We start from the raw sequence: 23594 nt of genomic DNA on the forward strand, positions 1-23594 counted from the left end.
CGTCCGTCCCTCCCTCCCTCTCCCTCCCTCCCTTTCCATCATCTGTCTCCCTCCCTCCCTCCTGTCTGTCTGTCTCTCCCTCCTTTTCCACCATCTGTCTCTCGCTCTCCCTCCTTCCCTCCTTTTCCACCATCTGTCTCTCTCTCTCCCTCCATCCCTCCCTCCCTCCCTCCCTCTGCCTGTCTGTCTCTCTCCTTTTCCACCATCTCTCTCCCTCCCTCCATCCCTCCCTCCCGCTGCCTGTCTGTCTCTCCCTCCTTTTCCACCATCTCCTCCCTCCCTCCCTCCCTCCATCCCTCCCTCCCTCCCTCTGCCTGTCTGTCTCTCCCTCCTTTTCCACCATCTGTCTCTCCCCCTCCATCTCTCCCTCCCTTCCTTTGTCCGCCTGTCTGTCTCTCTCTCCTTTTCCACCATCTGTCTCTCCCTCTCTCTCCCCCTCCATCTCTCCATCCCTCTAGGTGGTTCTCCCAACCCAAACAGTCTCTGTGTTGAGCCAGACCGAGCAGAGCGTCAGTGTGGTGGTCTCTGTGTGGAGTCAGACCGAGCAGAGCGTCAGTGTGGTGGTCTCTGTGTGGAGCCAGACCGAGCAGAGCGTCAGTGTGGTGGTCTCTGTGTGGAGCCAGACCGAGCAGAGCGTCAGTGTGGTGGTCTCTGTGTGGAGCCAGACCGAGCAGAGCGTCAGTGTGGTGGTCTCTGTGTGGAGCCAGACCGAGCAGAGCGTCAGTGTGGTGGTCTCTGTGTGGAGCCAGACCGAGCAGAGCGTCAGTGTGGTGGTCTCTGTGTGGAGCCAGACCGAGCAGAGCGTCAGTGTGGTGGTCTCTGTGTGGAGCCAGACCGAGCAGAGCGTCAGTGTGGTGGTCTCTGTGTGGAGCCAGTCCTTTAAGGTTATTTGTAGCCACAAAACAGCGAATGAAATGAGACCATTCAACAACGTCAGGTCACAGAGGAATTAAACAGGTCGACAGGCTTCTGAAACATGTCTAATGTATAAACTAATAATAATAATCTAACAGAGCCATATTAAACCTCTGACATCAGACAGAAGTAGAAGTAGAAGTAGAAGTAGAAGTAGTAGTAGTAGAAGTAGTAGTAGTAGAAGTAGTAGAAGTAGTAGTAGTAGTAGAAGTAGTAGAAGTAGTAGTAGTAGTAGAAGTAGTAGTAGAGGTAGTAGAGGTAGTAGCAGTAGTAGAGGTAGTAGCAGTAGTAGTAGTAGTAGTAGTAGTAGTAGTAGTAGTAGTAGTAGTAGAGGTAGTAGTGGTAGTAGAAGTAGTAGAAGTAGTAGAGGTAGTAGCAGTAGTAGCAAGTAGTAGAGGTAGTAGAAGTAGTAGTAGTAGTAGAAGTAGTAGTAGTAGTAGTAGTAGTAGTAGTAGTAGAAGTAGTAGTAGTAGAAGTAGTAGTAGTAGTAGTAGAAGTAGTAGTAGTAGTAGTAGTAGTAGTAGAAGTAGTAGTAGAAGTAGTAGAAGTAGGTAGTAGTAGTAGTAGTAGTAGTAGAGTAGTAGTAGAAGTAGTAGGTAGTAGTAGTAGTAGAAGTAGTAGAAGTAGTAGTAGTAGTAGTAGTACAGTAGTAGTAGAAGAGTAGTAGTAGTAGTAGTAGTAGTAGTAGTAGTAGTAGAAGAAGTAGTAGTAGTAGTAGAAGTAGTAGAAGTAGTAGTAGTAGTAGAAGTAGTAGTAGTAGTAGAAGTAGTAGAAGTAGTAGAAGTAGTAGAAGTACAGGTGTGAAGAACGTAATGTTGCCGGTTTTCTAGCCGTCTAAAACCCAAATCTCTCTGGATAAAAGAAGTTGACATTAGTCAAGCAGAAACAGCATTTAAAAAGAGAAAACAACACAGTGAGTTAGACGCTAAAAGGAAGGAGTGAGTTATTCCATTAACCAACTGAAAAGGCAGCGAGGGGGTTTGTAACTGAGAAGAGCAGTGAGTTATTCCATTAACCAACTGAAAAGGCAGCGAGGGGGTTTGTAGCTGAGAAGAACAGTGAGTTATTCCATTAACCAACTGAAAAGGCAGCGAGGGGGTTTGTAGCTGAGAAGAGCAGTGAGTTATTCCATTAACCAACTGAAAAGGCAGCGAGGGGGTTTGTAGCTGAGAAGAGCAGTGAGTTATTCCATTAACCAACTGAAAAGGCAGCGAGGGGGTTTGTAGCTGAGAAGAGCAGTGAGTTATTCCATTAACCAACTGAAAAGGCAGCGAGGGGTTTGTAGCTGAGAAGAGCAGTGAGTTATTCCATTAACCAACTGAAAAGGCAGCGAGGGGTTTGTAGCTGAGAAGAGCAGTGAGTTATTCCATTAACCAACTGAAAAGGCAGCGAGGGGTTTGTAGCTGAGAAGAGCAGTGAGTTATTCCATTAACCAACTGAAAAGGCAGCGAGGGGGTTTGTAGCTGAGAAGAGCAGTGAGTTATTCCATTAACCAACTGAAAAGGCAGCGAGGGGGTTTGTAGCTGAGAAGAGCAGTGAGTTATTCCATTAACCAACTGAAAAGGCAGCGAGGGGTTTGTAGCTGAGAAGAGCAGTGAGTTATTCCATTAACCAACTGAAAAGGCAGCGAGGGGTTTGTAGCTGAGAAGAGCAGTGAGTTATTCCATTAACCAACTGAAAAGGCAGCGAGGGGTTTGTAGCTGAGAAGAGCAGTGAGTTATTCCATTAACCAACTGAAAAGGCAGCGAGGGGGTTTGTAGCTGAGAAGAACAGTGAGTTATTCCATTAACCAACTGAAAAGGCAGCGAGGGGTTTGTAGCTGAGAAGAGCAGTGAGTTATTCCATTAACCAACTGAAAAGGCAGCGAGGGGTTTGTAGCTGAGAAGAGCAGTGAGTTATTCCATTAACCAACTGAAAAGGCAGCGAGGGGTTTGTAGCTGAGAAGAGCAGTGAGTTATTCCATTAACCAACTGAAAAGGCAGCGAGGGGGTTTGTAGCTGAGAAGAGCAGTGAGTTATTCCATTAACCAACTGAAAAGGCAGCGAGGGGTTTGTAGCTGAGAAGAGCAGTGAGTTATTCCATTAACCAACTGAAAAGGCAGCGAGGGGTTTGTAGCTGAGAAGAGCAGTGAGTTATTCCATTAACCAACTGAAAAGGCAGCGAGGGGTTTGTAGCTGAGAAGAGCAGTGAGTTATTCCATTAACCAACTGAAAAGGCAGCGAGGGGTTTGTAGCTGAGAAGAGCAGTGAGTTATTCCATTAACCAACTGAAAAGGCAGCGAGGGGTTTGTAGCTGAGAAGAGCAGTGAGTTATTCCATTAACCAACTGAAAAGGCAGCGAGGGGGTTTGTAGCTGAGAAGAGCAGTGAGTTATTCCATTAACCAACTGAAAAGGCAGCGAGGGGGTTTGTAGCTGAGAAGAGCAGTGAGTTATTCCATTAACCAACTGAAAAGGCAGCGAGGGGGTTTGTAGCTGAGAAGAGCAGTGAGTTATTCCATTAACCAACTGAAAAGGCAGCGAGGGGTTTGTAGCTGAGAAGAGCAGTGAGTTATTCCATTAACCAACTGAAAAGGCAGCGAGGGGTTTGTAGCTGAGAAGAGCAGTGAGTTATTCCATTAACCAACTGAAAAGGCAGCGAGGGGGTTTGTAGCTGAGAAGAGCAGTGAGTTATTCCATTAACCAACTGAAAAGGCAGCGAGGGGGTTTGTAGCTGAGAAGAGCAGTGAGTTATTCCATTAACCAACTGAAAAGGCAGCGAGGGGTTTGTAGCTGAGAAGAGCAGTGAGTTATTCAGAACCAACTGAAAAGGCAGAAGGGGGTTTGTTATTGAGAAGAGCAGTGAGTTATTCCATTAACCAACTGAAAAGGCAGCGAGGGGTTTGTAGCTGAGAAGAGCAGTGAGTTATTCCATTAACCAACTGAAAAGGCAGCGAGGGGTTTGTAGCTGAGAAGAGCAGTGAGTTATTCCATTAACCAACTGAAAAGGCAGCGAGGGGTTTGTAGCTGAGAAGAGCAGTGAGTTATTCCATTAACCAACTGAAAAGGCAGCGAGGGGGTTTGTAGCTGAGAAGAGCAGTGAGTTATTCCATTAACCAACTGAAAAGGCAGCAGGGGTTTGACAGCTGAGAAGAGCAGTGAGTTATTCCATTAACCAACTGAAAAGGCAGCGAGGGGGGATTGTAGCTGAGAGGCAGTGAGCCATTAACCAACTGAAAAGGCAGCGAAGGGGTTTGTAGCTGAGAAGAGCAGTGAGTTATTCCATTAACCAACTGAAAAGGCAGCGAGGGGCTGCTTTGCTGATTGCTGAGAAGAGCAGTGAGTTATTCCATTAACCAACTGAAAAGGCAGCGAGGGGGTTTGAGCTGAGAAGAGCAGTGAGTTATTCCATTAACCAACTGAAAAGGCAGGAGGGGGTTTGAAGCTGAGAAGAGCAGTGAGTTATTCCATTAACCAACTGAAAAGGCAGCGAGGGGGTTTGTAGCTGAGAAGAGCAGTGAGTTATTCCATTAACCAACTGAAAAGGCAGCGAGGGGGCTTGTAGCTGAGAAGAGCAGTGAGTTATTCCATTAACCAACTGAAAAGGCAGCGAGGGGTTTGAAATATTCCATTAACCAACTGCTGAGAAGAGCAGTGAGTTATTCCATTAACCAACTGAAAAGGCAGCGAGGGGGTTTGTAGCTGAGAAGAGCAGTGAGTTATTCCATTAACCAACTGAAAAGGCAGCGAGGGGGTTTGTAGCTGAGAAGAGCAGTGAGTTATTCCATTAACCAACTGAAAAGGCAGCAGGGGTTTGTAGCTGAGAAGAGCAGTGAGTTATTCCATTAACCAACTGAAAAGGCAGCGAGGGGTTTGTAGCTGAGAAGAGCAGTGAGTTATTCCATTAACCAACTGAAAGAAGAGCATGGATTCCAGAGGGAGACAGTTTGTAGCTGAGAAGAGCAGTGAGTTATTCCATTAACCAACTGAAAAGGCAGCGAGGGGTTTGTAGCTGAGAAGAGCAGTGAGTTATTCCATTAACCAACTGAAAAGGCAGCGAGGGGTTATGGAGCTGAGAAGAGCAGTGAGTTATTCCATTAACCAACTGAAAAGGCAGCGAGGGGTTTGTACTGAGAAGAGCAGTGAGTTATTCCATTAACCAACTGAAAAGGCAGCAGAAGCTGAGAAGAGCAGTGAGTTATTCCATTAACCAACTGAAAAGGCAGCGAGGGGGTTTGTAGCTGGAAGAGCAGTGAGTTATTCCATTAACCAACTGAAAAGGCAGCGAGGGGTTTGTAGCTGAGAAGAGCAGTGAGTTATTCCATTAACCAACTGAAAAGGCAGCGAGGGGTTTGTAGCTGAGAAGAGCAGTGAGTTATTCCATTAACCAACTGAAAAGGCAGCGAGGGGTTTGTAGCTGAGAAGAGCAGTGAGTTATTCCATTAACCAACTGAAAAGGCAGAGGGGGTTTGTAGCTGAGAAGAGCAGTGAGTTATTCCATTAACCAACTGAAAAGGCAGCGGTTTGTAGCTGAGAAGAGCAGTGAGTTATTCCATTAACCAACTGAAAAGGCAGCGAGGGGTTTGTAGCTGAGAAGAGCAGTGAGTTATTCCATTAACCAACTGAAAAGGCAGCAGGGGTTTGTAGCTGAGAAGAGCAGTGAGTTATTCCATTAACCAACTGAAAAGGCAGCGAGGGGTTTGTAGCTGAGAAGAGCAGTGAGTTATTCCATTAACCAACTGAAAAGGCAGCGAGGGGGTTTGTAGCTGAGAAGAGCAGTGAGTTATTCCATTAACCAACTGAAAAGGCAGCGAGGGGTTTGTAGCTGAGAAGAGCAGTGAGTTATTCCATTAACCAACTGAAAAGGCAGCGAGGGGTTTGTAGCTGAGAAGAGTTATTCCATTAACCAACTGAAAAGGCAGCGAGGGGTTTGTAGCTGAGAAGAGCAGTGAGTTATTCCATTAACCAACTGAAAAGGCAGCGAGGGGGTTTGTAGCTGAGAAGAGCAGTGAGTTATTCCATTAACCAACTGAAAAGGCAGCGAGGGGGTTTGTAGCTGAGAAGAGCAGTGAGTTATTCCATTAACCAACTGAAAAGGCAGCGAGGGGGTTTGTAGCTGAGAAGAGACGGCTGAGCAGAATGTGAGAAGGGTTGTTATTGACAAACTGCAGTAAAAACACCACAATCACCAAGCTTTCAAATAAATAACTTTGTATCTCTATATTTTAATATTTACAATGTATTTATTATACATGGCAAATAAACCTGCCAGATGTAAACATCCTATGAAAAAGGACTTCAATGCTACAATAATTACCATAATGATCAAATATTAACTTAATAAATACTAATGTAGGTGGGGAGTGTTTTTTTTTCGGCAGGAGACAAAAACAACAAATCATCACACACACCCTTCATAAACACATCACACATCTCAAGGAGATTAAAAACCAGAAGAGGACAGAGCAGAGCACGGCAGACAGGCACACCACACCACACCCCACCACACCACACCCCACCACCCACACCACACCACACCACACAGCGCCCAGCTCAACCTGAAGGGAGCCCACATGGCTTCAGAGTAACAGGCTTGGCATTGGTGATCAGGTGTAGCAGATTGAACCCCGACATGGCTGCTTCTGATTGGCTGCTCCTGTCTGCTGATTGGAGGAGAGAGAGGGAGAGGGGACACGCCCGACTGACACACCCTGTCTAGGAGGGAGGGATGTAGGGAGGGGCTATGCTACTCAGGCTGAGAGAGAGGGGCAGGGAGGGAGAGAGAGAAACAACAACAACACATAGGTCAAAGGTCACATTTCAATCACTGTACACTGTTAGACAGACAGACAGACAGACGGGTCTGATCCATCCACCGACCGACGTCCCACCTTTTTCATGCAGGGCTGATGCTGAAGGACGATTGGTTAACAGGGCTGATGCTGTAAGACGATTGGTTAACAGACAGACACACAGAGCCTTGAAGGACAGAGGCCATGTTGAAGACATTGATCCAGAATGAAATATTCCATTTGAAGTTGACCCAGAGGTGAGGATGAGACCGTTATAGGACGACATGGACCAGAGGTGAGGATGAGACAGTTATAGGACGACATGGACCAGAGGATGAGACAGTTATAGGACGACATGGACCAGAGGATGAGACAGTTATAGGACGACATGGACCAGAGGTGAGGATGAGACAGTTATAGGACGACATGGACCAGAGGATGAGACAGTTATAGGACGACATGGACCAGAGGTGAGGATGAGACAGTTATAGGATGACATGGACCAGAGGTGAGGATGAGACAGTTATAGGACGACATGGACCAGAGGATGAGACAGTTATAGGACGACATGGACCAGAGGATGAGACAGTTATAGGACGACATGGACCAGAGGTGAGGATGAGACAGTTATAGGACGACATGGACCAGAGGATGAGACAGTTATAGGACGACATGGACCAGAGGATGAGACAGTTATAGGACGACATGGACCAGAGGATGAGACAGTTATGGACTTCCATGGACCAGAGGATGAGACAGTTATAGGACGACATGGACCAGAGGATGAGACATGTTTATAGGACGACATGGACCAGAGGATGAGACAGTTATAGGACACATGGACCAGAGGATGAGACAGTTATAGGACGACATGGACCAGAGGATGAGACAGTTATAGGACGACATGGACCAGAGGATGAGACAGTTATAGGACGACATGGACCAGAGGATGAGACAGTTATAGGACGACATGGACCAGAGGATGAGACAGTTATAGGACGACATGGACCAGAGGATGAGACAGTTATAGGACGACATGGACCAGAGGATGAGACAGTTATAGGACGACATGGACCAGAGGATGAGACACTTATGGGACGACATGGACCAGAGGATGAGACAGTTATAGGACACTTCCTGGACCAGAGGATGAGACATTATGTGACGACATGGACCAGAGGATGAGACAGTTATGTGATGCATGTCTGTCTCTACATGGACCAGGTTGAGTATCAGTTATGGATGCATGGACTGTCTGAGACAGTTATGGACACATGGACCAGAGGTGAGGATGAGACAGTTATAGGATGACATGTCCAGAGGTGAGGAATGTGACAGTTATAGGATGACACTGGACCAGAGGTGAGACATCATTATGTGATGCATGGACCAGAGGTGAGGATGAGACAGTTATAGGACACTGGACCAGAGTGAGGATGAGACAGTTATAGGACACATGGACCAGAGGTGATGAGACAGTTCTAGGACACTTCCTGGACCAGAATGTTAGGGTCCATTATTACTGGTTAAGTAAGGAATATACAGAAACTGGTCATAATTGTTAACACTGTCTCTGGTTACACTTCCTGGTTATATCAAAATGTGATGCATGTCTGTCTCTACTCTCTGGACACTTCCTGGTTAAGTATCATAATGTGATGCATGTCTGTCTCTACTCTCTGGACACTTCCTGGTTAAGTATCATAATGTGATGCATGTCTGTCTCTACTCTCTGGACACTTCCTGGTTAAGTATCATAATGTGATGCATGTCTGTCTCTACTCTCTGGACACTTCCTGGTTAAGTATCATAATGTGATGCATGTCTGTCTCTACTCTCTGGACACTTCCTGGTTAAGTATCATAATGTGATGCATGTCTGTCTCTACTCTCTGGACACTTCCTGGTTAAGTATCATAATGTGATGCATGTCTGTCTCTACTCTCTGGACACTTCCTGGTTAAGTATCATAATGTGATGCATGTCTGTCTCTACTCTCTGGACACTTCCTGGTTAAGTATCAAAATGTGATGCATGTCTGTCTCTACTCTCTGGACACTTCCTGGTTAAGTATCATAATGTGATGCATGTCTGTCTCTACTCTCTGGACACTTCCTGGTTAAGTATCAAAATGTGATGCATGTCTGTCTCTACTCTCTGGACACTTCCTGGTTAAGTATCATAATGTGATGCATGTCTGTCTCTACTCTCTGGACACTTCCTGGTTAAGTATCATAATGTGATGCATGTCTGTCTCTACTCTCTGGACACTTCCTGGTTAAGTATCATAATGTGATGCATGTCTGTCTCTACTCTCTGGACACTGCCTGGTTAAGTATCATAATGTGATGCATGTCTGTCTCTACTCTCTGGACACTTCCTGGTTAAGTATCATAATGTGATGCATGTCTGTCTCTACTCTCTGGACACTTCCTGGTTAAGTATCATAATGTGATGCATGTCTGTCTCTACTCTCTGGACACTTCCTGGTTAAGTATCATAATGTGATGCATGTCTGTCTCTACTCTCTGGACACTGCCTGGTTAAGTATCATAATGTGATGCATGTCTGTCTCTGGACACTCTCTGGTTACACTGCCTGGTTGTCTCTGAGTATTCCTGGTTATATCATAATGTGATGCATGTCTGTCTCTACTCTCTGGACACTGCCTGGTTAAGTATCATAATGTGATGTGATGTGTGTGAGGGTACATGTCTGTCTCTACTCTCTGGACACTTCCTGGTTAAGTATCATAATGTGATGCATGTCTGTCTCTACTCTCTGGACACTTCCTGGTTAAGTATCATAATGTGATGCATGTCTGTCTCTACTCTCTGGACACTGCCTGGTTAAGTATCATAATGTGATGCATGTCTGTCTCTACTCTCTGGACACTTCCTGGTATAAGTGCATCTGTCTCTACTCTGTGTGTGACTAATGTGTGATGCATGTCTGTCTCTACTCTCTGGACACTTCCTGGTTAAGTATTATAATGTGATGCATGTCTGTCTCTACTCTCTGGACACTTCCTGGTTAAGTATCATAATGTGATGCATGTCTGTCTCTACTCTCTGGACACTTCCTGGTTAAGTATCATAATGTGATGCATGTCTGTCTCTACTCTCTGGACACTGCCTGGTTAAGTATCATAATGTGATGCATGTCTGTCTCTACTCTCTGGACACTTCCTGGTTAAGTATCATAATGTGATGCATGTCTGTCTCTACTCTCTGGACACTTCCTGGTTAAGTATCATAATGTGATGCATGTCTGTCTCTACTCTCTGGACACTTCCTGGTTAAGTATCATAATGTGATGCATGTCTGTCTCTACTCTCTGGACACTTCCTGGTTAAGTATCATAATGTGATGCATGTCTGTCTCTACTCTCTGGACACTTCCTGGTTAAGTATCATAATGTGATGCATGTCTGTCTCTACTCTCTGGACACTTCCTGGTTAAGTATCATAATGTGATGCATGTCTGTCTCTACTCTCTGGACACTTCCTGGTTAAGTATCATAATGTGATGCATGTCTGTCTCTACTCTCTGGACACTTCCTGGTTAAGTATCATAATGTGATGCATGTCTGTCTCTACTCTCTGGACACTTCCTGGTTAAGTATCATAATGTGATGCATGTCTGTCTCTACTCTCTGGACACTTCCTGGTTAAGTATCATAATGTGATGCATGTCTGTCTCTACTCTCTGGACACTTCCTGGTTAAGTATCATAATGTGATGCATGTCTGTCTCTACTCTCTGGACACTTCCTGGTTAAGTATCATAATGTGATGCATGTCTGTCTCTACTCTCTGGACACTTCCTGGTTAGTGTCATAATGTGATGAGGTCAGTGAGTTATAATGGTGTGATGCATGTGTCTGTCTCTACTCTCTGGACACTTCCTGGTTAAGTATCATAATGTGATGCATGTCTGTCTCTACTCTCTGGACACTGCCTGGTTAAGTATCATAATGTGATGCATGTCTGTCTCTACTCTCTGGACACTTCCTGGTTAAGTATCATAATGTGATGCATGTCTGTCTCTACTCTCTGGACACTGCCTGGTTAAGTATTATAATGTGATGCATGTCTGTCTCTACTCTCTGGACACTTCCTGGTTAAGTATCATAATGTGATGCATGTCTGTCTCTACTCTCTGGACACTTCCTGGTTAAGTATCATAATGTGATGCATGTCTGTCTCTACTCTCTGGACACTTCCTGGTTAAGTATCATAATGTGATGCATGTCTGTCTCTACTCTCTGGACACTTCCTGGTTAAGTATCATAATGTGATGCATGTCTGTCTCTACTCTCTGGACACTTCCTGGTTAAGTATTATAATGTGATGCATGTCTGTCTCTACTCTCTGGACACTTCCTGGTTAAATATTATATAATGTTTCAAAACAATTCATTTTTCAAAACAATTGGAACCTTTTTCCCTGTTTGACCGCTAGGTTTTCTGGGTATTATGACGTCTCCATTGTGGGGCTGTATTTGCTCTGGCTGTAGCACCGGGGGGGTGATGAGACTGACATAAGCAGATTCTACCCCCACCCAGTCCCTCTAACCGGGGGTTATGACATAGTCAAGCCGTGGTTACTCTACCTAGAAGAGTGGCTAGCAGCAGGGCCTTCTGGGGGGGGGTCCTGGTCTGTCTCAGGGACAACTGTAGAGCCACACGGCCCACACGCCTTAGCAGGACAGCCATGGCAGGGCAGGCACACGATCAGAGAAAGACAGACCAAGCTACAAGGAGAGAGAGAGAGCTGAGTAGGAGCGTGGTGTGTGTGATGTTGGACAGTGCCACACATTTCAGGACCTCACAGGTTACAAAGCAAAGCTGTTGTGGCGATACAGAGAGATTGATAGTGTGTGTGTGTGAGGGTACAGTGAGTTAGTGTGTGTGTGTGTGAGGGTACAGTGAGTTAGTGTGTGTGTGTGAGGGTACAGTGAGTTAGTGTGTGTGTGTGTGTGAGGGTACAGTGAGTTAGTGTGTGTGTGTGTGAGGGTACAGTGAGTTAGTGTGTGTGTGTGTGTGAGGGTACAGTGAGTTAGTGTACGTGTGTGTGAGGGTACAGTGAGTTAGTGTGTGTGTGTGTGAGGGTACAGTGAGTTAGTGTGTGTGTGTGTGAGGGTACAGTGAGTTAGTGTGTGTGTGTGTGAGGGTGAGTTAGTGTGTGGAGAGAGGGTGTGAGGGTGTGTGAGGGTACAGTGAGTTAGTGTGTGTGAGTTAGTGTGTGAGGGGTACAGTGAGTTAGTGTGTGTGTGTGTGTGAGGGTACAGTGAGTTAGTGTGTGTGTGTGAGGGTACAGTGTGTTAGTGTGTGTGTGTGTGAGGGTACAGTGAGTTAGTGTGTGTGTGTGTGAGGGTACAGTGAGTTAGTGTGTGTGTGTGAGGGTACAGTGAGTTAGTGTGTGGAGAGAGGGTACAGTGAGTTAGTGTGTGGAGAGAGGGTACAGTGAGTTAGTGTGTGTGTGTGAGGGTACAGTGAGTTAGTGTGTGTGTGTGAGGGTACAGTGAGTTAGTGTGTGTGTGTGAGGGTACAGTGAGTTAGTGTGTGTGTGTGAGGGTACAGTGAGTTAGTGTGTGTGTGTGAGGGTACAGTGAGTTAGTGTGTGGAGAGAGGGTACAGTGAGTTAGTGTGTGGAGAGAGGGTACAGTGAGTTAGTGTGTGTGTGTGAGGGTACAGTGAGTTAGTGTGTGTGTGTGTGTGAGGGTACAGTGAGTTAGTGTGTGTGTGTGAGGGTACAGTGAGTTAGTGTGTGTGTGTGAGGGTACAGTGAGTTAGTGTGTGGAGAGAGGGTACAGTGAGTTAGTGTGTGTGTGTGAGGGTACAGTGAGTTAGTGTGTGTGTGTGAGGGTACAGTGAGTTAGTGTGTGTGTGTGAGGGTACAGTGAGTTAGTGTGTGGAGAGAGGGTACAGTGAGTTAGTGTGTGGAGAGAGGGTACAGTGAGTTAGTGTGTGTGTGAGGGTACAGTGAGTTAGTGTGTGTGTGTGAGGGTACAGTGAGTTAGTGTGTGGAGAGAGGGTACAGTGAGTTAGTGTGTGGAGAGAGGGTACAGTGAGTTAGTGTGTGTGTGTGAGGGTACAGTGAGTTAGTGTGTGTGTGTGAGGGTACAGTGAGTTAGTGTGTGGAGAGAGGGTACAGTGAGTTAGTGTGTGGAGGGTACAGTGAGTTAGGTGTGGACAGTGAGTTAGTGTGTGTGTGTGAGGGTACAGTGAGTTAGTGTGTGTGTGTGAGGGTACAGTGAGTTAGTGTGTGTGAGGGTACAGTGAGTTAGTGTGTGTGTGTGAGGGTACAGTGAGTTAGTGTGTGGAGAGAGGGTACAGTGAGTTAGTGTGTGGAGAGAGGGTACAGTGAGTTAGTGTGTGGAGAGAGGGTACAGTGAGTTAGTGTGTGGAGAGAGGGTACAGTGAGTTAGTGTGTGGAGAGAGGGTACAGTGAGTTAGTGTGTGTGTGAGGGTACAGTGAGTTAGTGTGTGTGAGGGTACAGTGAGTTAGTGTGTGGAGAGAGGGTACAGTGAGTTAGTGTGTGGAGTGAGGGTACAGTGAGTTAGTGTGTGTGTGACAGTGAGTTAGTGTGTGGAGAGAGGGTACAGTGAGTTAGTGTGTGTGAGGGTACAGTGAGTTAGTGTGTGTGAGGGTACAGTGAGTTAGTGTGTGTGAGGGTACAGTGAGTTAGTGTGTGGAGAGAGGGTACAGTGAGTTAGTGTGTGGAGAGAGGGTACAGTGAGTTAGTGTGTGGAGAGAGGGTACAGTGAGTTAGTGTGTGTGAGGGTACAGTGAGTTAGTGTGTGTGAGGGTACAGTGAGTTAGTGTGTGGAGAGAGGGTACAGTGAGTTAGTGTGTGGAGAGAGGGTACAGTGAGTTAGTGTGTGGAGAGAGGGTACAGTGAGTTAGTGTGTGTGTGTGAGGGTACAGTGAGTTAGTGTGTGGAGAGAGGGTACAGTGAGTTAGTGTGTGGAGAGAGGGTACAGTGAGTTAGTGTGTGTGTGTGAGGGTACAGTGAGTTAGTGTGTGTGTGTGAGGGTACAGTGAGTTAGTGTGTGTGAGAGAGGGTACAGTGAGTTAGTGTGTGGAGAGAGGGTACAGTGAGTTAGTGTGTGGAGAGAGGGTACAGTGAGTTAGTGTGTGGAGAGAGGGTACAGTGAGTTAGTGTGTGGAGAGAGGGTACAGTGAGTTAGTGTGTGTGTGTGAGGGTACAGTGAGTTAGTGTGTGTGTGTGTGTGAGGGTACAGTGAGTTAGTGTGTGTGTGTGTGAGGGTACAGTGAGTTAGTGTGTGGAGAGAGGGTACAGTGAGTTAGTGTGTGGAGAGAGGGACAGTGAGTTAGTGTGTGTGGAGAGAGGGTACAGTGAGTTAGTGTGTGGAGAGTGTGAGTTAGTGTGTGTGAGGGACAGTGAGTTAGTGGTACAGTGAGTTCACCTGTGTGTGTGTGTGTGTGGGTACAGTGAGTTAGTGTGTGTGTGTGAGGGTACAGTGAGTTAGTGTGTGTGTGTGAGTGAGGGTACAGTGAGTTAGTGTGTGGACAGTGAGTTAGTGTGTTGTGGGTGTGTGTGTGAGGGTACAGTGAGTTAGTGTGTGTGTGAGAGGGTACAGTGAGTTAGTGTGTGTGAGAGGGACAGTGAGTTAGTGTGTGTGTGAGAGGGTACAGTGAGTTAGTGTGTGGAGAGAGGGACAGTGAGTTAGTGTGTGGAGAGAGGGTACAGTGAGTTAGTGTGTGTGAGTTAGTGTGTGGAGAGGGTACAGTGAGTTAGTGTGTGGAGAGAGGGTACAGTGAGTTAGTGTGTGGAGAGAGGGACAGTGAGTTAGTGTGTGTGGAGAGAGGGTACAGTGAGTTAGTGTGTGGAGAGAGGGTACAGTGAGTTAGTGTGTGGAGAGAGGGACAGTGAGTTAGTGTGTGTGGAGAGAGGGTACAGTGAGTTAGTGTGTGGAGAGAGGGTACAGTGAGTTAGTGTGTGGAGAGAGGGTACAGTGAGTTAGTGTGTGGAGAGAGGGTACAGTGAGTTAGTGTGTGGAGAGAGGGACATCTAGTGGTGAATCTGGAGATGTGATTATTAAACAAGGCTTCACCTGCTGTGTGTGTGTGTGTGTGTGTGTGTGTGTGTGTGTGTGAGTGGTGTATGGTGTGTGGTGTGGAGTGTGGTGTGTGTGAGTGTGGTGTGTGATGGTGTGTGTGTGTGGTGTGGTGTGTGGTGTGTGAGTGGTGTGTGGTATGGTGTGTGTGTGAGTGTGGTGTGTGTGTGTAGTGTGTGGGTGTGTGTGTGTGTTAGTGTGTGGTATGGTGTGTGTGTGTGTTAGTGTGTGGTATGGTGTGTGTTAGTGTGTGGTATGGTGTGTGTGTGTGTCCGAGAGAGATATGCATAGATGGTTAGAACAAACCAAGCAGCCTTGACATGTTCCGGTAAACTAGAGTTGTAGATCTGTTATTTTCAGAATACTTGTTGAATACTTCAGTATATTAGTCATGACTAAAAAAAAGGGCTTGCTGGTTTACTTTAAATTGTTGTTGTTGTTCGGATGAGGAGATAACATTCCTAGGATGAACTCAGCCGTCGAACCGCAGTACCAACATCTACCACCGGGTGGCAGAAGTAGAGAAGGAAACAGCATTATGTCTGAGGTCCAACCAAAAGGGCTAGCTGTCACTGGATCAAAACCTGAGCCTGATACATTTATCTGATTTATTATTATTGAAAATAAAATAAAAATTACATTTAAAGCTGTCCTTAATTCATTTTAAAAACACATTTGCTATGTTTAAATGTTCTGATTTAGGTGAAGATACAGGGCCAGTGTTTCCCCACACTCCGTCCTCAGGACCCCAAGGGGTGCACGTTTCTGTCCTCAGGACCCCAAGGGGTGCAGGAGGTGGAACGTGATAAACAAAAGTTAGCCTAGCTAGCTGGCTTCTTCTGGAACTAATATAGAACTACTATGGCCTTATATAGAGCTGAGGCAGAGCTCTGCGGCTGGACTAAAGCTGAGTGCTCTCTCTCCCCCTAAAGAGACAGAAACAGTCCCAAGGGACCCAGACAACCAACCTTCAGCTCAGCGAACACTGTATTCTGCTCCCAGTACAGCAGCTCTCCTGGAACAACAGAAAGACAAGCCTCCTGGTACTATTAGACTGATAGAATACTGTAGTCTACTATTAGACTGGTAGAATACTGTAGTCTACTATTAGACTGGTAGAATACTGTAGTCTACTATTAGACTGGTAGAATACTGTAGTCTACTATTAGACTGATAGAATACTGTAGTCTATTATTCTACTATTAGACTGATAGAATACTGTAGTCTACTATTAGACTGATAGAATACTGTAGCCTAATATAAGACTGATAGAATACTGTAGTCTACTATTAGACTGATAGAATACTGTAGTCTATTATTCTACTATTAGACTGGTAGAATACTGTAGTCTACTATTAGACTGATAGAATAATGTAGTCTATTATTCTACTATTAGACTGATAGAATACTGTAGTCTACTATTAGACTGATAGAATACTGTAGTCTAATATAAGACTGATAGAATACTGTAGTCTACTATTAGACTGATAGAATACTGTAGTCTACTATTAGACTGATAGAATACTGTAGTCTACTATTAGACTGATAGAATACTGTAGTCTACTATTAGACTGGTAGAATACTGTAGTCTACTATTCCACTATTAGACTGATAGAATACTGTAGTCTAATATTAGACTGGTAGAATACTGTAGTCTACTATTAGACTGATAGAATACTGTAGTCTACTATTAGACTGATAGAATACTGTAGTCTACTATTAGACTGATTTAATACTGTAGTCTACTATTAGACTGATAGAATACTATTAGAATGATAGAATAGCAGGCTACAGTATTCTATTATTAGACTCCTGTAGAAAATCTAATCTTTTCTTGTAAAGTATCCCATTCTATAGGACAGTATCAATCAAAATTATCTTCAAAATGATTAAAATATTTTCAATTTGGTACATTTAATTTTGTAGCCTACACTTCCATTGATTTTGATGTTTCTTAAGCTTGTTACCAACTATTTAACATGGCTAACGGCTACAGTATGTCCACATGGCTAACGGCTACAGTATGTCCACATGGCTAACGGCTACAGTATGTCCACATGGCTAATGGCTACAGTATGTCCACATGGCTAACGGCTTCAATATGTCCACATGGCTACAGTACGTCCACATGGCTAACGGCTACAATATGTCCACATGGCTACAGTACGTCCACATGGCTAACGGCTACAGTATGTCCACATGGCTAACGGCTACAATATGTCCACATGGCTAACGGCTACAATATGTCCACATGGCTAACGGCTACAGTATGTCCACATGGCTAACGGCTACAGTATGTCCACATGGCTAACGGCTACAGTATGTCCACATGGCTAACGGCTACAATATGTCCACATGGCTAACGGCTACAGTATGTCCACATGGCTAACGGCTACAGTACGTCCACATGGCTAACGGCTACAGTACGTCCACATGGCTAACGGCTACAGTATGTCCACATGGCTACAGTACGTCCACATGGCTAACGGCTACAGTATGTCCACATGGCTAACGGCTTCAGTATGTCCACATGGCTAACGGCTTCGATATGTCCACATGGCTACAGTACGTCCACATGGCTAACGGCTACAGTACGTCCACATGGCTAACGGCTACAATATGTCCACATGGCTAACGGCTACAATATGTCCACATGGCTAACGGCTACAATATGTCCACATGGCTAACGGCTACAATATGTCCACATGGCTAACGGCTACAATATGTCCACATGGCTAACGGCTACAGTATGTCCACATGGCTAACGGCTACAGTATGTCCACATGGCTAACGGCTACAGTACGTCCACATGGCTAACGGCTACAGTACGTCCACATGGCTAACGGCTACAGTACGTCCACATGGCTAACGGCTACAGTATGTCCACATGGCTACAGTATGTCCACATGGCTAACGGCTACAATATGTCCACATGGCTAACGGCTACAATATGTCCACATGGCTAACGGCTACAATATGTCCACATGGCTAACGGCTACAGTACGTCCACATGGCTAACGGCTACAGTACGTCCACATGGCTAACGGCTACAGTACGTCCACATGGCTAACGGCTACAGTATGTCCACATGGCTACAGTATGTCCACATGGCTAACGGCTATGTCGACATGGCTAATGACTACAACATGGCTAATAACTCCAGTATGTTACCATGGCTAATAACTACAGTATGTTGACGTAGTAGTAGAATGGCAGCATTGGGACTGAGCACAGCAGGCAGGCAAGCAGTGCTAAGTAGCCTTTGTTTTGGACACAATGAACAATAACTGCTGAAGGAGAGGGCCATCCAATCCAAACCCTCTTAATTAAGGAGGCCTGGGCTATCCAAGCTAACAATCCAAACCCTCTTAATTAAGGAGGCCTGGGCTATCCAAGCTAACAATCCAAACCCTCTTAATTAAGGAGGCCTGGGCTATCCAAGCTAACAATCCAAACCCTCTTAATTAAGGAGGCCTGGGCTATCAAGCTAACAATCCAAACCCTCTTAATTAAGGAGGCCTGGGATATCCAAGCTAACAATCCAAACCCTCTTAATTAAGGAGGCCTGGGCTATCCAAGCTAACAATCCAAACCCTCTTAATTAAGGAGGCCTGGGCTATCCAAGCTAACAATCCAAACCCTCTTAATTAAGGAGGCCTGGGCTATCCAAGCTAACAATCCAAACCCTCTTAATTAAGGAGGCCTGGGCTATCCAAGCTAACAATCCAAACCCTCTTAATTAAGGAGGCCTGGGATATCCAAGCTAACAATCCAAACCCTCTTAATTAAGGAGGCCTGGGCTATCCAAGCTAACAATCCAAACCCTCTTAATTAAGGAGGCCTGGGCTATCCAAGCTAACAATCCAAACCCTCTTAATTAAGGAGGCCTGGGCTATCCAAGCTAACAATCCAAACCCTCTTAATTAAGAAGGCCTGGGCTATCCAAGCTAACAATCCAAACCCTCTTAATTAAGAAGGCCTGGGCTATCCAAGCTAACTATCCAAACCCTCTTAATTAAGGAGGCCTGGGCTATCCAAGCTAACAATCCAAACCCTCTTAATTAAGGAGGCCTGGGCTATCCAAGCTAACAATCCAAACCCTCTTAATTAAGAAGGCCTGGGCTATCCAAGCTAACTATCCAAACCCTCTTAATTAAGGAGGTCTGGGCTATCCAAGCTAACAATCCAAACCCTCTTAATTAAGAAGGCCTGGGCTATCCAAGCTAACTATCCAAACCCTCTAGTGGTGTGGGGGCTGTGCTTTGGCAAAGTGGGTGGGGTTATATCCTTCCTGTTTGGCCCTGTCCGGGGGTGTCGTCGGATGGGGCCACAGTGTCTCCTGACCCCTCCTGTCTCAGCCTCCAGTATTTATGCTGCAGTAGTTTGTGTCGGGGGGCTAGGGTCAGTTTGTTATATCTGGAGTACTTCTCCTGTCCTATCCGGTGTCCTGTGTGAATTTAAGTATGCTCTCTCTAATTCTTTCTCTCTCTCGGAGGACCTGAGCCCTAGGACCATGCCCCAGGACTACCTGACATGATGACTCCTTGCTGTCCCCAGTCCACCTGGCCATGCTGCTGTTCCAGTTTCAACTGACCTGAGCCCTAGGACCATGCCTCAGGACTACCTGACATGATGACTCCTTGCTGTCCCCAGTCCACCTGACCGTGCTGCTGCTCCAGTCTCAACTGTTCTGCCTGTGATTATTATTATTTGACCATGCTGGTCATTTATGAACATTTGAACATCTTGGCCATGTTCTGTTATAATCTCCACCCAGCACAGCCAGAAGAGGACTGGCCACCCCAGGACTAGCCTGGTTCCTCTCTAGGTTTCTTCCTAGGTTTTGGCCTTTCTAGGGAGTTTTTCCTAGCCACCGTGCTTCTACACCTGCATTGCTTGCTGTTTGGGGTTTTAGGCTGGGTTTCTGTACAGCACTTTGAGATATCAGCTGATGTACGAAGGGCTATATAAATAATTAGATTTGAAGGCCTGGGCTATCCAAGCTAACAGTCCAAACCCTCTTTAGAAGGTCTGAGCTATCCAACCTAACAATCCAAACCCTCTTAATTAAGAAGGCCTGGGCTATCCAAGCTAAAAATGCAAACCATCTTAATTAAGGAGGCCTGGGCTATCCAAGCTAACTATCCAAACCCTTTAATTAAGAAGGCTTGGGCTATCCAAGCTAACAATCCAAACCCTCTTAATTAAGGAGGCCTGGGCTATCCAAGCTAACTATCCAAACCCTCTTAATTAAGGAGGCCAGGGCTATCCAAGCTAACGATCCAAACCCTCTTAAGAAGGACTGGGCTATCCAAGCTAACAATCCAAACCCTCTTTAGAAGGACTGGGCTATCCAAGCTAACAATCCAAACCCTCTTTAGAAGGACTGGGCTATCCAAGCTAATGATCCAAACCCTCTTTAGAAGGACTGGGCTATCCAAGCTAACAATCCAAACCCTCTTTAGAAGGACTGGGCTATCCAAGCTAACAATCCAAACCCTCTTTAGAAGGACTGGGCTATCCAAGCTAATGATCCAAACCCTCTTTAGAAGGACTGGGCTATCCAAGCTAACAATCCAAACCCTCTTTAGAAGGACTGGGCTATCCAAGCTAACAATCCAAACCCTCTTTAGAAGGACTGGGCTATCCAAGCTAACAATCCAAACCCTCTTTAGAAGGACTGGGCTATCCAAGCTAACAATCCAAACCCTCTTAAGAAGGACTGGGCTATCCAAGCTAATGATCCAAACCCTCTTAAGAAGGACTGGGCTATCCAAGCCCTCTAATCGGTAGGATGTGCTGCCAAATAATGACAGAGACGACAGACCACAGCCAACCAAACAGCAGTGTTAGTGTTAGTGGTGAATGATGCTGCACATTTTGATAGTTGATTAGTGGTGATTTGATGTTGTTTTAATGGCTTTGTTACTACTGTATATTAATGTAAATGAGTGACATCACAGACCGGTTAGAACTGGACGGCGTAACCTGGTAACTGTGTATTCCATTCATGGACTCCAACTGCTTAAGTACCTATTTTTATTTTACCAGGTAAGTTGACTGAAAACACATTCTCATGTACAGAAACAACCTGGGGAATAGTTACAGGGGAGAGGAGGGGGATGAAAGAGCCAATTGTAAACTGGGGACGATTAGGTGACCACGATGGTATGAAGGTCAGAATGGGAATTTAGTCAGGACACCGAGGTTAACACCCCTACTCTTACGATAAGTGCCACGGGATCTTTAGTGACCATAGAGAGTCAGGACATTCGTTTTAACGTCCCATCCAAAAGACAGCACCTTACACAGGGCAGTGTCCCCAATCACTGCCCTGGGGCATTGGGATATTTTTTAGACCAGAGGAAAGAGTGCCTCTTACTGGCCCTCCAACACCACTTCCAGCAGCATCTAGTCTCCCAACAAGAAGATACTATCGTCAGTCCCTGGTTGGGGGATTTTTTTACGAGCCCCGACGCTCGTTCTGAACTCAGTCAAAAACACTGCATCTTAGTGCAAGAGGCATTGCTACAGTCCCTGGTTCGAATCCAGGCCGCATCACAGCTGGCCGTGATTGGGAGTCCCCATAGGGCGGCGCACAATGGCCCCAGCGTCGTGCGGGTTTGGCCGGGGTATGCCATCATTGTAAATAATAATTTATTCTTTAACTGATTTGCCTAGTTAATACATAAAGGTTAAATAAAACTTGCGGTATAGTTTTGTAAACTGAGAGAAATATATATTTTTTAAACAATGGTTAAATTACAACACAATTTTATAGGGTTACGGTTCCCACACGGCCATATATATATATATATATATCCATGTTACTGCGCTTGTTTAGGGAAGACAGAGGTGGGCCACCTGGGATAACTAGCATGCTTTAAACACCTGTGCGTAAGCTAACTGAGGAGGAAGTGCAGTCATCTGGAGACAGCATATGGATCTGGGGATAAACTGCCATACTAAGTAGATTTTTCGCTGTTATGAAAGATAAGGGGTATATCAGCATGTGATTGGAAAAACGTTTCACAAGCAATATTTACTGACGTTTCTAAATGTTAAAACACAGCGTGGACAATGGTCGTTCCCACGCAGCTAACCGTGGGCGAAGCTAACCTCTGAAAACCCTACGGATAAGAAGGTTTTCCAGACCTAGTAACTGTGTAGGTCGGTAAGGTCGATCCTTATAACCATCTCCTGGATGGTCTGACCACAGAATAATTATCATTCTAGAATTTCTGTGAATATTTATTATGGGTTTGACTGGCATCCAACTCAAGGTGAAACACCACTTCTTACACATGAAGAATGAACTCTCAGCCAGTCAATAATAAGAATATAATACAGTAGGCGTGTGTTCTAGATTACGTTCTAAATACTCATTCTGTGGTTTATTACCAACTATGCTTATAACGGAGGCTGTAGGGAATGAACTGACATTAAACTTGGTTCGAGCTATTTCTAGTAGCGTTTTGCCTTCATAAGCAAAGGCTGACAAGTGCGCCACATTAAAACTGCCATAGACTACAGTCAGTATAGACTACAGTCAAGTGGTCAGCTGTTCTGTAACGTCTGGTCTATTAACTTACTGTAACATAACTAGCTATGTTTCTAATGTATCCGATTTCACTGACGCAGGATACAACACTTGTTTACCTTTTTAATATAATGTATTCACCAAGAACTGTTGTCACGTTCAAGCGTCAATGTCTTTACAGTAAAAGCAACATTTTAGCCTACAAGTGCATGACTGTGTATTAGAACTGAATAGGCTATTTCAGCAACTGGTGTCCCACTCAAAACGAGCCCGTATTGTTAGCTAGGTTATCAAATGACAAGGACATGGTTTGTTATGGACAGTGGGACGGTCAACAAGCGCCACTTTCCCCGAGCAGAAAACTCTGGAAACAAAATGACATTTAAAAACAACACGACAATCTTTACACAGACTCCAATATTTATCATGCTATTGCAACAGTTAGTAAATCAACTACGAATCGAAATGTCGTTCACATACCTGTAAAAAGTAGCAGGGACAACAAAGTACCGCAGATCGTCAACCCACTGGCAGACGGGCGGTCCGTCCGGTGTCCGTGCATTAGCTGTGAACACAACTCAGTGAGACGAGAGAAACGGAGAACACACCGCTGGCCTGTCTGAGGGGTTGGCACTATATGGCCAAGCTGCAAAACCCGGAAGTTCTACAATGTATCTTCTTTAAAAATCGGATTTCAAAACTAACGGTAACATTAACTATACTCCTAAACGTGTGCCTGACCTACGCTTAAATGAAGAGCAAAAAGCGAATTGACGTCTTCATACATTTTTCACGATTTATGGCAATTTCGACTTTGCAGCTTGGCACTATAGTGGGAAATGTCTACTGTGGACTTCTTAGTTAGGTAATGACTGGTGCATTGTGGGATAGATTCCAGCGCCACAGGCACATATCTCCAAATATGAACAAGAGCAAAATCAGATTACGCGAAGTTGAGTCCATACAGTAGGATCAAGCCAAACTAGCAGTCTATTTAAAGCCAAACTAGCAGACTATTTAAATTAGTTATCTTACTACTGGCTCTCGTGCCTGGAAACATGGACTATTATAATGGATTGTTACTACAGCAGATTGGAAAGCGAGTCCAATGAGAAACAGACTGGAATATAATAGAATAGCACAGTTAGAATAGTGAGATAGAATAGCAGAGCACGGTTAGAATAGTGAGTTAAAATAGAATAGCACTGTTAGAATAGTGAGTTAGAATAGCATAGCACTGTTAGAATAGTGAGTTAGAATAGCATAGCACTGTTAGAATAGTGAGAGA

General features: G+C 45.2%; 1 protein-coding gene across 4 annotated transcripts in view; it reads right to left on the reverse strand.

Annotated features, from left to right (window-relative positions):
• msrb3 (methionine sulfoxide reductase B3) overlaps positions 1-23170 on the reverse strand; it is a 38448-nt gene extending 15278 nt beyond the window's left edge. The window contains exons 1-2 of one of the 4 annotated variants that reach the window (XM_065021241.1): positions 22787-22876; positions 6450-6646 (exon numbers count right to left, since the gene is read on the reverse strand). In XM_065021241.1, coding sequence (XP_064877313.1) covers positions 6450-6525 — 76 coding nt within the window. In that variant the 5' untranslated portion in view covers positions 6526-6646; positions 22787-22876. Of the gene's footprint in view, positions 1-6449; positions 6647-11294; positions 11436-22786 lie in introns of those variants that run through there. The other 3 variants (XM_065021238.1, XM_065021240.1, XM_065021239.1) reach the window with 3 other exon arrangements.
• Positions 23171-23594: the final 424 nt, after the last annotated feature.

This window comes from Oncorhynchus nerka, linkage group LG8, assembly GCF_034236695.1.
Source record: "Oncorhynchus nerka isolate Pitt River linkage group LG8, Oner_Uvic_2.0, whole genome shotgun sequence".
In the NCBI taxonomy this organism is placed as follows: domain Eukaryota; kingdom Metazoa; phylum Chordata; class Actinopteri; order Salmoniformes; family Salmonidae; genus Oncorhynchus; species Oncorhynchus nerka.